General features: G+C 43.0%; 1 protein-coding gene across 4 annotated transcripts in view; it reads right to left on the minus strand.

Moving 5' to 3' along the window:
- The window catches only part of pde4d (phosphodiesterase 4D, cAMP-specific), a 151203-nt gene that overhangs the window by 69552 nt on the left and 67172 nt on the right, over nt 1–14479 (minus strand). The window contains exon 1 of one of the 4 annotated variants that reach the window (XM_068566790.1): nt 12819–13106. The exons of the other annotated variants lie outside the window; for them this stretch is intronic. Coding sequence (XP_068422891.1) covers nt 12819–13081 — 263 coding nt within the window. The 5' untranslated portion in view covers nt 13082–13106. Of the gene's footprint in view, nt 1–12818; nt 13107–14479 lie in introns of those variants that run through there. 4 annotated transcript variants of the gene reach the window in all.

The following is a 14479-nucleotide window of genomic DNA, read 5'->3' on the forward strand; positions in this document are numbered from 1 at the left end:
AAACACCACAACAACAAAAAAACTTTCAAAACCCCACAGAACTAAATTCAAGTAAGCCTGTGTTTCTTAGTTTCAGAGAGACGACATCTCAAACAAATCTCGTGCACAGCTACCGGACATCCCTTCCTACTACATATTTAAATACACTTACATTACAATTTTGTGTAATCTGTTTGTCTCTGCAATTTATATTAATTTTACATGTTATTGTAAATTGAATTGTACATTTAATATGTTCCTATTTCTTGCACTGTGTTTATTGTCTAATGTTATGCACCACCCGCCATGACAAATTCCTCGTATGTGAAACATACCTGGAAATAAACAGTTCTGTACTTAACATACATTTTCTGAAACAAACTGGTAAACATAATTCGTGAAGAGAGCGCTTGTGTCTGACACTTCTAGCAGAAAGTATATTTGGCTATATGAATCTGCACATTTTTGGTGTGTGGGTTTGTGTACATGCGTGTGTGTTTGTGTGTGTGTGTGTGTGTGTGTGTGTGTATGTGTTGTGGCGGGGGGTATGTGATGTAACTGTTTTCCTGTGTGTTTCCTGTTTACACTATGTGTGGGCATTACTGCGGTGCATGTTGCCAAGCTACTGAGCCTCTGGGATTGAAGAGCAGACATTGTTCAGTTTGCCGCAAAAACTCAACATCTCATAAGAGATGCCCGAAAAGCAACAATAAACCCTATTGCATCTGAAAAGGACAACAACTGTGTAAACCTGTGTGTACAAAAATGCAGGGCTAAGGAAACACAGGGAACTGGAAGCAATGCAACCAATTTTGATGGCCGTTTTCAGAGGGCACGGCTAGAATGTCAGTAAAAAAATCTGTGTATAAAGTTGAGGGAAAATATTCATGATTGGTTTTGTAAAGATCATAGATTTTCCTGCACAAGCACACAAACAATGTGCACTCTACTGTAGCTTGACAGTTGCTCTGACCAAGAACATCCATTCAAAGCCATGAGAGGTGGTCTGATTTGTTTTAAGTACCTGCACTAATCCTTCCACTCAAGATCAACATCAAGAAACTCTGAAAGCAAGCAGAAATACCTTGTTAACGCAGCCTGACACACACACACACACACGCACACACACACACGCACACGCACACACGCACACACACACCCTTCATAGCTGGCCTGGTTGTTAGACAACAACAAATATACTCTGCCAATCCTAATTTTCATGGTGCTGCTGGGACCAAAAATTACACCATTCATCCCAACTCTCCTTAACACTCTACTTTTCCTCCTCCTCCTCTGCGACACCTGCAGATTTTATGGTCCTTCCTCCAAACCATCTGCTCACTCACAGATGAAACTGCCAATTAAGCGTCTGGCTTAAACAGCAAAGTAGCTTTTTTTAGTACGCATGTTGTGATGCATTGGTTCAGAAAGTCACACTATGCTACGTTACACTAACAATTTACCCAACAGTTTATGGAAATGGTTTGATTTCAATCACAACACAAATATATATTCAATGCAAGATGTGTAGCCTGGCCTGTTCAATCATTATGGCCACTATGACTTTTATTTTGATGTTGTTCTGGTTCTTGCCACTTACTGTTATTTATTCTAAACATATAAGATGAGACGAGAAGTGGATCTCTATAGATTCAAAAAGGGCGGATTCCGATGTTACAGCAGCCCAAAACAAAAGTACAAATAAATAGTGACCAAAAAAATAAGAGGAATGCACAACAAGTACGAGAGTAAATTAGATTCAAGATTAAACAAGACAAAACAATAAAACAAAGGACATTAAAACTGTAAAACTGATTTCCCCAAGGGGATTAATGAAGGATAATTTATTGTAAACAGTGTGTATAAGTGTATATGTAAACAGCGTATACCAGAATATGAAGTGTGATTGCCTCGCGATACATCTAATGATACAGAGTCGTCTGTGTCAATATAGCAAATAGAAAATGCCGATAGTATACGATGTGGTTAGACGGTATAACATATAAACCAAAGACTGTGTATAAGACGTGGACATAGACACATCACCTATTGGTTTGTGGACTACAGTTTTGAAGCTTCGAGTTCGACATTTTGACCGTCGCCATCTTGTTTCTTTGGAACCACAAGTGACACGAGCAAACACGGAATAAGACATTCTTAGGCAGAAAAATGTTTACAAAAACATGTCATGATCTCAATACACACACTGTGAAAGAGATGAAGCTGTTAGACGAAAACACAGACAACTCCCAAACCGGACAACGGCGTGGAAGCACCCTCTGAATCGCGAAGAAGACGCGCTCAAGAGTATACCCTTCTTTATTGTGTAGTTTACTCTAAATGGTCGTATAACTCACAAAATGCATATCATGGTATATTGAAAAAGACTATACAGTCATTTTCTCATAGACTTCTGTACAATCAGACTTATTTTTGTGAACAGAGGAGTTGCCCCCGGTGGACATTAGAAAAAATGCAAGTTTAATGAACTTTGGACCTGGAAGTTTCTGCCTGATATTAAAATGGTAAAGTATGGTATTGTAAACTATACTATAGTATGAGGTATAACATGCAGTACATGCTGCAATGAAGTAATAACAATAATAAAACTATTATAATATAGTGCGATATAGCAAAGTGGAGCAGTATCACACAATATAACATGATATAGTGTAGTGTTGTACAGTTTGTTTGTGGATTTGGAGCCTCGGGAACCTTTATGAGTCCACTTTCTTTCCACTTTAAGGAGTATAGCTGTACTGTATGAGCACTTTTACACACAAAGGCCATGCCCATGTGAGTGTTTCCCTTCCCTTTCTCTCATTCCCAGCATTCTGAGAACCATGACAAACTAGGTGCAGACCAATTACCTCATACTCGGAGCACACTGTTCCTTTTTTTCGTCTTTTACTGCGCGCAGAGGCACCGAATCGATGCAATCAGAGGAGACAGCCCCAGTGGTCCGACATACAGCAGGAGAATAGTAATCAGGATAGGCACTGAGACAAACAAGATCACAAAAAGAAAACCACACACACACACACATGCAGACGTATTTGCACAGACTATATTTGCACAAACATACGCATACAAATGTGAGCACATAAAAGAGGAAAACACGCCCTCATAAAGAACAGGATATTGGAAGCAGCTGTGAAAAATGATCAAGGGATGACATCAATAACAGGACGGCTTACACAACACAGGAGGCAGCTGCATCTTAATTGGACATGCAACTCATTAGAACTGCTGGAGGTGGACGCTGTCTGTCTGCACCACGTCAGCCAGAGAAACGAAAGGTGGATTGAAAAAGGTGTGTGGGTTCGCAAAAGTGTGGGGGAGACTTCACCACTCAGTGGTCTCCTGTTGCAGTTTGACAGGTGATCCATACTGCTCAAAAGTTTAAAAAAAAACAACTATTTTTTTCAACATTTTCTCTTAACATTCTGCGACAGTAAAATGGAGGCAGGTCACAGGACCACCGCACCTGACTGCTGGGAGTCACAGGAGACTATGTCCTTTGTGCCGCTTCGGCCTCGTCCCGTCTGATATCATCTTTTCAATTACTGCATGGATGACAAGATGCAGCTTGCCATGTCATTACATATCTGGTTTAAAACCAGTACAAAACCACAATGAATTGAAGTGAATTGAAAAAGGATGAAACAGGCCTGGGGATGTTGTTAGATGGTGGAAGATGACCCGACCTTAGAGGAGCCATACACCGTACAATGCCCTTGTATATGGCTGCATAATATCCGACCGAGCCTTGAAAAGCTGGTACAGCATGCAGACAGAATAGGTTTTGGGTGAGTAGTAGCCACAAGCCAATAGAAACAGAAAGGATAAAGAGAGAACGGGTGTTGCGGAGAAAGATGTGGAGAAAACCAGTCAAACGTATGACAGACGATTATAAACACATAACCCTCCACAGTATACACGTATTGTGTATTTTTTTTTGTTTTTTTTACATCCACAGACTTTTGGCTTCTCAAATCATAATAATGTTAAATGTTTCTGTTGAGATAAAAACAAGAATGTTTGTGTGAATTGCCGTAGACCTTAACAGACCCTGAACTACATGGTGTCTAAGTACAGATAAATAATCGCTATGACTGCAGAGGGTTATACTTTCAATTATTGTTTAATGAACTAAGCCTGCATACTTTCATCATGACTAACCAATGGGTTTACCACAGCCGTGCATCATTAATGGATCTCACCTCCGGCTAATAAGACTCTCACGGGGAAAATTATAATGGAAGCTTCAGGCCACATCCAACCCTCATTTTGAGCTGTGAATGTTTCATTTTTTTCTCTCTGTGATTGGGATAATCTTCACTTTGGTGAGAATGGACAGGGAAAGAAATAAAGCCAGTGCCGCTCAACCTCCATAGTGGTCGCAGAGATGCACGAACAGGTACGTGGCCATCTGCAGTCCATTATAAAAGATACTCATAGCTATTAAAGAGGTCCCCTCACAACGGCAGTCATCTTCTTAGGCTATTCTGCCGAGGCTCTGGTGCAGCTGCGTTTATCAGAGCGGCCTCCTAATCAGTAGCTGAATTCTCCCTCAGCAATCAAGTCAAAGTTCTGCTGGTGAAATCAGCGGAAATAAAAACACAGCTGAAGATAATGAGGAGAGTGTGAAGGAAAAAGCTAAGAAGGCAGAGGAGGAACCGTACAATAGACCTCTGGAACCTGGGACGGTATAAGGTGGAATTACTTTCTTCTGATGAGATCTCACTCCTGTTTTCCTCATTGAATAACTAGTTATCAACGGAAAATTAATGGAAATTGTGAAAGGACACAGATTCACCACAATACTCTTTTCTCATTTCTGCCTGGAGTATTTAGTGGAACAATGTTTACATAAAGACTTAATATTTACTCTATTATTTCTTAAATTCATATATATGTGCAAACAAAATGAAAACCATGATACATGAATGGCTGACATGTTGGAGCGAGCACTGACAGAATGGAATTTTATTGAATCAAAAGAGTATCAACATATCAAAAGGCCTTTGATGCAGCCCTGCAGCTGCGGCCTCTTCAACTCAAGATTCATTATGGATATCAATTAATTCAATCTGGCAAAGCGGTAACCACTAACACACCTTCATGTGTCCGGACCTGTTGGATGCAAATGACAATCGATATGCACATAACACCTTTTGTTTTAATTCGCTGAAGACCCGAACGGAACAGAGCCGAATGATGCATGGATCAAAGCCCTTTAGGGAAATGACCAGTAGGGTCGCCAGTGGTTTTTAAAAAGGGTTACAGAATTTGACGTGTAATGGATGCGAGCGTTGACAACTTCTGGCTTTGCACTGGGCTTGACGATCACGATGTGAAGAAAATGAGACTGAGACAGACTGCCGTGCACAAAATTTGAAGACATCCACTCACAACAAAAAAAAAAAAAAAGTGAAGCTACTTCAAGCTGAAAATTACAGAAATATTCTTCCAAAAGATGTGCTTTTATTTTGGTTGGATTATTGTATCTTTAATGCTCGATGACCGAAACGTTGCTCGATTAAAACTGCACGACGCGCTTGCAAATACAAAGCGTGGGAGTTCCAGTTTCTCGCTTTCCAAATCTGGTTTGTTTCAATGAAAGGCTTCTTGATGTAATTCAGTTTTGAGGAACCTTTTGTGGAAGCTTTTCTTTGCCAGTAAAATGGGTCCTAGAGGCAAGTGGTTCCAGTGAGAGCGCTGTCTCTTTATGAGGAAGCCTTTCTGTAACTTGGAACCTTTGCTGTTAATGTATGACCGTTCTGCTGATGGCCACTACACTCATATACAAGGTAGAACACAGACTAGAGCAATCAGGGGTTATGTTTATAATGGGGCAGTGTGACAAATGGGATGATTGGATTACAGCAGTAATTCTTGGTTTCGTATAAGACACATTACAGTTTGTGAGATTAGAATGTGAAATGCCCTTCCAGCATTTAAAACATAAAAAAGTACTCTTCCTCTATCCCTGTCTACCTCACTTAGGCGTCTTCTCTGTTTTGCAGTGTCCTCCAGTCACACAGTTATATAATCCTAATTTTTGTATTCATTTCAGCCAACACCGACTTGGCCACTCGCTCAGAATACAAAGTCAAAGCTGAGTCATAACTCGGGGTTCTTTCTAATCTTTAACACTACAAGAATGTGTGTATGTGTGTATCTATTAGTATAATTTGTGTGTGCATGAATACAAAATCATATGCATGTGATCTCATGATTCTCATTGACACCAGATATGCCTTTGCAAATGAAAAGCTTGTACTGTGCCGATGTGTCATGCAGCCAGCGCCGTTTGCACAGTAGCACTGCTCAAATGCTCATATGTATGCAAATCACGGGCGCTCTATTCTCCCGGGTGGAGAGCAGTGTTTGGGTTGATAAAACCTGGAGAATCCTCGTTGCTGCACAGCAGGCTGACAGCTGCAATCCAAAGCCACCTCAAAGGAATGAAAGGTAATTACTTGCGCAAAGCCATACCCTGAAAACAAAGACTGTTAGGATGGTATTTACTATGGACTGGGGGGCTAGGGGTACAAAAGAACAAGGCAAAATGGTGCTGGCTATTTATAGAAATGTCATCCGAAGGAACAAGCAGAGGTGGCTATAGAGTTCCTCATCCTTTAACTACCTCATAGGGAATAAACACTTGACAATGGCTGAAAACTGAGGGCATATCAATATTGTGAAATGAGACTAGATTTTGTTTCAGATTTCCTAATATGACATAGATACGTGTGGCCTTTGCCTGGTTTTAAAAGGCAGCGTGACAGCAGAGTGATGAAACTTATAATAATCAAAACTATCATGGCGCAAATGTTTTGTAAAAGTATCGACAATCGACCGTGCAATATTCTCTCCATAAAAATATCGAGGAATTTGGCCGAAAATTCATCGCCCGGACCCCGGATAAGACATCGATGGACAAATCACCTCCACATCAAGATACTGGAACATGTTCCTGACAGTCAGTGCTGATTCCAGACATCTGAACCATCTCATGTTTCATTTGGATTAACCAGAACGGTTGACAGACCGGCACATCTCGTATTTGAGCCTCTGGTGCATTTGGGATTTTAGGGCTTTGCTAAAGGGCGTTTTGTTACAGAACTGTGTTACTTATTAATTTACCCTGAACACATTTGCACTGCTACTGCAAGCTGAATATTGTTCGACAAATGAGAGGACAGTCAGCTATTATGTCCTTCACACAAAAATATCCTATTGATCAGAGCTCTAACTAAGCAATTACTTTCCTGATCCATCGATGCAGATTATGTTTGATCTGATTACTATCATGCATGACAAAGAAAAGCAGCCAAATGAATGTCTATGAATGTTAGTAACTCCTGGTGAGCCAGTGCCATCAGTCTATGAATGGGTGTGACTGGATGATGTCGTGGATAGAGTAGTGTTAAAGTGCTTTAAGTGGTCGGAAGACTAGAAAAAGCACTAAACAAAGTACGGGTTCATTTACTATATTTCTTGGAGTGAACTCCTTCACTCGCTGTCAAACTAATTCTTTAAAAGAAAATATGAAAATGCATGTTTCATTAAATTCCAACCATGTCCGACTATGAAGACCTATGACTAGTCAGATGTGCAGATACGTACTTGCAAACAATTGCGAGACTTTGACGAACAACGACTGTAATCCATCAGAAGACTCAAAGTAAGAAACGGCAAAGAGAAACGCACGAGCGAGTGAAAGTCGTGTGGAGAGAGATGATATAACCCAGAGAAGTAGAGAGTCATGCTCTGCCTGGATTAGCACCACCGTGTTTTGCTTGAGGTCCTCCACTCCCACACTCTCCCCCCTTTCTCTCTCTCTTGCTCTCTCTTTTGTGCTCTGCCTCCTTCCCTCCATCCAGCATTCATTAACCCGGCTATCCACCATTCCATCACGTCCACACAGCCCTCCAGCCGTGCACACCCAGTCGGACCACTCGGCCAGAGGAAAAGCACCGGCATCAGCGCCACCAGTCGGAGCCACCTGTTCTCCCTTCGCTGAAATCTCCCTCTGCAGTTACATAAAGAGACACACTTGTGATGTTGCAATGCAGCATCACACGCTGTTGTGCAACAGCCTTCAAAAAAATACCTCGGGGTCGGTCAGGAGGAAAGTTTAAAAGGAGGATATTAACGGAGTTATTATGATGGAGAGAATAGAAAACATTAATTGTGCGTGTCGGTCGGTCTGTCGCTCCAAGGTGAGGGCGCACGATTCAACCCACGCTTTGTGTACTGCGCCATTGTGAGAGAACATTTCTCAATGGTGTCTTCTCGCGTGTGCACATGCATTCATTCATTTCGGTTCAAGTCCGTCAGCACGCTGTCAGTATGTAGCAGACATGACTCTTTGACAATAAACCTTGTCACCAACAAACATGTAACCTTGTTAGAGACGGTGCTGGTATGCTAGTAATGAACACGCGTCACTTTCTCAGAGGGACAGTCGCTCATACTGAACATACAAATACAAAGTCACATCCATCACACATGACGGTATTATAGGAGACTGCCGTGTCTCTGGGTGATAACCTTTAGCTAAAAATAACTACTATGCTAGACACGTCCCTAACTAGCGAGGCACAATGTATAAGGCTGAGCATTGATTCCACACATACTAATGCATCTGCTGCTGTTGGCGCTATTGCCGCTGCTTAGGTTTTAATAGCAGTGGCAATAATTGAATAAATTGAATAAAAACTACCACACTCTACTTAAAATCCGCTGAGCCAATCTATGAGCCCGCTCAAATAGTTACAACTGTCAAAATTCCACAGTATCCTCATCACATTTTGACATCGTCACAAACTGGGAATGTTTGGAGTTAAAATGTGTGTTTGGTTGTCACGCTGTTGTGCCGATAAGGACAGCGGCGCAGTGCATCAGCCAATCTGTCCGTAGAGAGGGATTGACTTGTTAATGAAGTGTGGAGTGGAGCCACTGAGGGCTGTGTATGTCACCGGATTTACAGCGCAGTGGCCCTGTGATTCCCTGCAGCTGTAAAACAATGAGGAGGTGATTGGAGTAAATTGCACTGCAGTTGTCAACCTCCCTCCTGCTTAGAGCCATTTGATAGTGTCTCTCTCTTGTGAACAAATTGTCTCTACAGTGCCCTCGCTCACAGACACAAAAAAACAGCAATTTTTCTCCTAACCTCCCACACTCTCTTTATCTCTGTCTGATATGCTGTCTGTAGCTTGTTTTGAGGTGTGTTGTTGTCCTTTTTCTTCCTTTTTTTTGTTAAATGTCAAGACACACAACACAGGTTACATGGTGATTAAATGCTCGTTGTTCTCTCCTCTTTACTGTCTTTTCCTACTCTTGCTCTCCTGTCACCCCAAAGGTCTCGATGCAAAGACCAACGTCTGACAAAATATCCGATTTACATCCGGATCCACATAGACGGATGGAAGCGAACGCACTCCTTCTTTGTGTTTCACTTTCAGCGATGTGTTCTGCAGCGCGCTCAAGTGAAGGCCAAACCGCATCAAACATCGACTGTGAAAAATGTGTGAGCGGAAACCAGAGAAGTGTTGTCCTCAAATGTGTTCAAGAAGGAGGAAGAAAATAAAAGTAAGACTGACATTTCAAAGAGACTCTTACAGTCTAATGTAGGCATTATTTTCATCCTCAGATTAATTATCAAGAAATCCCATGAGAACATTTAAATTGGAGACTGATGGACATCCTCCTGGAACTATATTATTTTGTATAAGATTACATTGCATGTATAATTTTCTTATTGTCTCAAACTGTACACTGTGTTTTATTATGTTGGTAATTTTGTACACGCATCCACTGCATGTCTGTCTGTCCAGGGAGAGGAATTCCTCCTCAGTAGCTCATCCAGATGTGTCCTCCATCTTTTATTTTTACCCTCAGTTTTTTGGGGGGGGAGTTATTCCTTATCAGCAGTTGAGCGTATAGGGCCAGAGGGTGTTGTAATCTTTATAGATTGTAAAACCGCTTGAGTCAATGTGATTTGGGGCTATATAAATCACTGACTGGATTGGAGATGATTGCAGTTAAACATAATTTAGAAGAAACATGAACTGAGTGGGTTCTAGCTCTTCCTGGGCTCCTTTTTGTCAGTCTTATCTGACAACACGGTTCACAAGAGTCTGTAGGAATGTATAAATCATTTTATTTCTCTTGGTCTGAGATTACTTCTGGCGGGTTGTCGTGTCACTTTTATTGAGTGGCTTCAGTTTGGCTGCTCTACCAAACTGGCCTGCTTGGTGGAGTGCTGCAGAGATGGTTGTCCTTCTGAAAGGTTGTGCTCCCTTCACAGCGCATTGCTCTGTCAGAGTGACCCTTGGGTTCCTGATCAGCTACCTGAATCAGGCCCTTCAGCCCTGATTGCTGAAGAGTCCTGGTGGTTCCAAACTTATTCCATTTATGGATTATGGAGGCCAATGTGTTAATTGGGACCTTCAATGCTGCAGAACATTTTCTGTACCCTTTCCTTGATACAATCCTGTCTCGGAGGGGTACAGGCAATTCCTTGGGCTTCATGGTTTGATTTGTGATCTGACGTGCACCGTCAACTGTGGGACCTCATATAGACCGGTGTGTGCCTTTGCAAATCATGTTTAATCAACTGAATTTACCACAAGTGGAGTCCAATCAAGTTGTAGATACATCTCAAAGATGATCAGTGAAAAGAGAATGTGCCCGAGTTAAATTTTGAGTGTCATGGCAAAGGCTGTGGATACTTATGTACATGGTATTTGTTTTTCTTTTTTGTATTTCTATTTGTTATTATGGGTTATTGGGTGTAGCATTGTGATGGATTCAATCTATGAAGGGAAAGGGAAAGCAACTCAAGCAAACTGGAGACTACTGATTATTACAACATAATGCTAAGAAGTACACTGACAGTAAATATCCCAAAGAGGGCTCACGTCTGAATCGCTGACACATAAAAAATGGGGTTTCCCCCCCTTAAAAGAATGACCAGAAGGTTCCTTACATGTGCATACTGAAAGTCAATCTTGACAGTTTACGCTGGGGAGAATTTCATCCAAATATGTAGGCCAACATTGGCTCTTTCTTATTTTCCATAATGAATGTATCGTCATGCCACCAGAGCTACTTGCTCTTTTCACCCCTGCCGTTTTCATCAGTTGCAGATATATAACAAGTGGTACTTTCTTGAAAACCAGGCTCATTTGCCCCACTGTTGTAATGCTCACGACATGGATGAGCGTCATGACAGAACAGGGAAAATCCACTCCGGGAAAGAAAGCGTTTAGACATCTTAATATAGCTTTCTGCTTAAAACGGCACGTGGGAGAACAATGGATGGTGTGTGAAATGATATAAACTGAATTAACAACCGCATACAAACCTTCACATTTGCACATACTCACTCACGGAATAATTTAGCACACAAATAATTAACTCGTACAATTTAAATTATACAGACGCACAGAGAGCAGTGAGTTTCTAAAATAGCAAAAAGCTATAGGAGTCACAAGATCCTGTATATCTCCCTCAGCTATTAGCATCATCAAAGAAAGAAGCAGGGAGAAGAGATGATGAAATATGTATGTATTTATATGCAAAGTGGTGGAAGAAAGATGGATGAAAGAAAGAAAGAAAATAGGGAGAATTCAAAATGGGACAGTGAGACAAAAGGAAACTTGAAACAACTGTCTGCAATCAAAAATGTAGATGTAACACACCTTGAGGTAGAAGCAGGGGAAGGGAATGAAGGAGAGAGATAGGCAGTCAGAAAGTGAAGTATTTCTGATGTGTGAGAATATGTGAATTGTTGAATTTCATCATGATCCAGATGCCAGAAGGGTTAAGTCGATTGAGAGTAAAGAAAGTGGGACACAAGACATAGAGAGGAGAAGAAGGGGTCGGGGAGAGGGAGGGGATATCTACAGGGAAGAAAAAGAGATGTGAGTCGAGAAAAAATGGAGAAGGAGATGATAACGGTGGGCGGTGGCGGCACAGGGAGGGGGAAAAAAATCTGAATTGGTTAAAGACGAGGAAAAGAATAAGTGGGGAGACGGCAAGGGGTAGAGTATGGGGGGGTTGAATGAGAGGAAAGGAGGAGATGAGGTGTGGGCAACAGTGGCTGATAGACAGCCAGGAATAGAAGACTAATTAATAGTCCAAAACCGCAGGCCGGTGTGGAGAGAAAAAAAATTGCACAGCAGGAGGGAGGAAATGTATTGAAGGATGGCTTCCTACTCTACCTACCTAACAAGACAGGCAGCGTTAGTTGTATATCTCCTCACATTTACACTGTTGTATATCATACCGAGGCATAAAGAGAGACAGCACGGGTAGAGCAGGGGAAGACAGGGGAAGACGGGGGAAGACGGGGGAAGACGGGGGCTGGGGAGGGAATGAAGAATGGGTAACACACACACACACACACACACACACAGGAGTGGGAGTGAGTGATATAAATGGAGATCAAGCCGGACAGAGAAAAAACGAGAGCGAGAGAGACACTCATTATCTAAGGTGAGAAAAGGCGATTTGACATGAATAACCTCCGGGAGAGATTTGCTCGTGCACACCGCTGCCATTTCTCCGTCAGAGGAACCCATCAAGTTAAACGGCAAACAAAGTTAAGCCGCTCATTGGCTAAGCACACAGCTACCTCCCTCGCACGCAGCGTTCAACAAGCACAACCTTGAAAGTTTGCCAGCGTGCGGTTGTCCGACAAAGGCAAAGACACACACACACACACACACACACAAGCGCTTCATCCGCCCCTGCAGCTGCCCGTCTGCAAACGCACAACAATGACAATAGCGATTCATCTGCGAGGCGCATATCTGTCTCACCATGTGTGCGCGACAGTGAAGCGCCTCTGTTTGTGGATGTTGTTGTTGAGCAGCATGCGGCGAAGCAGTCGCGGGGAGTTGCGGGGAGAGAGGCGGGGGGAGATGGAGGAGGGCGACCGCCGGTGTACTCTTTGCCTTTCCGGCTGCAGCAGGTTCTCCCGCAGGATCTTCACCAGGTCTTCATTCAGGCCGGAGTGTTTAGGCATGGGGGGCACTGCCAGGGTGTCCTGGAGGGTCACCCCCATGCCTGCCTGCTGGGCCATTCCTGCCCCGGCTTCACCACCACCACCACCACCACCAGCAGCAGCAGCAGCGGCGGCAGCGGCAGCAACGGCCAAATGAATGAACAGAAAAGGCAGCCAAGATATGTCAAAGATAAAGCAATACTCATGCAAATATAGGATTCTTCTCTGCCAAGAGTCCAAGAATTTCCTCAAAATGTAAGAATCTGTAAAGAGAAGAAAAAAAAGACGCACATCCAAAAGCCCTTTGGAAAAGCTCTGCTGATAATTCCTCACACCGGCCGCTGTCTTTGTACAAAAGCAGGGGATTTAAAAGAGACGAAGAATCCCTGTTCTCTTCCTCCCCTTTGCGTCTTTCAAGGAGCCAGCAGATAAAACAGAAGCACTGGGGGCTGCTGCCTTCGTCTGCTCTGCAACACTGGATGTCTGCTGTGAAAGTGCAAGGGAGAAGATGAGGGGAGGATGGAAGACGGAGAGAGGGAGGGCGGGATGCAGAAAAAAAAAAAGAAAAGGGAATTCCGTCTATTCCAGCCTTGTCTCCCCGAGGCCTGCAGGCAAACTCAACACAGTCCAGTGGAATCAAGCCCGGCCAGAGTTTAGCTGAACTAATTCAGTCCATTCCAGCCCAGCTCGGTCTGGCAAAAGCCAACAGGGAGCCTGCATTGGTTAGCCCATCAAAAATAAACAGCCCAGTATGACTCAACCCAGTGAGGCTTGGTTGAGTTCTCTTCCATCCAGTCGAAGCAATCTGTCCTCCTTTCCTCTCCCTCCACAGAGATACTGACTGCTGACTGCAGCCAGTTTATAAGCTACTGATCCTTTTGAGCTGAGCAGAGCGTGAGCAAGCGTGTGTGCGTGTTAGCGTGTGTGTGTGTGTGTGTACACAATAGAGAGGGGAAAAAAACAGGGAGGTATGAGGAGAGATATTGCAAACTTGAGTAACGCTGTGCAAAAATGTCGTATGCATGCATGCACTGCGTATTCGAGGACATGCATCTGTGAGGGTGCGTTTGTCGAAGCAGCCAAGCGCACTAAAAGCACCCATTAGTTATTAAGTCACACTCTATCCACACTCGGCTCGAGAGGACATCCCTAGGAACAGCAAATGGTGCCATGCGCATACTTGTATGTAATTTGCAGAGTGCTTATTTTTACACAAATGCAAGAAAAACTGTGGGAGTTTCATGCAACCAGCGTCATCTTGCCCCCAGCTTCTGCCATTCCCTTTCACCGTTTTAGCTTTTCAAATGAGTGTGGACATGCGGGTGAATCCGAAAGCATTTGTCTGCCGTACATATGTGCTAACCTCAAGCATTTTTCCTCCTCGGCCAAGCAACCGGCAGCTTATCTGGAATACCCTAACCAGCTTTTTTTAGTCGTTGTACTTTCTACATTGTACTTACTCTCGACACCCTAAAA

Source organism: Clinocottus analis, unplaced genomic scaffold, assembly GCF_023055335.1.
Source record: "Clinocottus analis isolate CAN_PGR_092001 unplaced genomic scaffold, fCliAna1.0.p SCAF_7, whole genome shotgun sequence".
In the NCBI taxonomy this organism is placed as follows: domain Eukaryota; kingdom Metazoa; phylum Chordata; class Actinopteri; order Perciformes; family Cottidae; genus Clinocottus; species Clinocottus analis.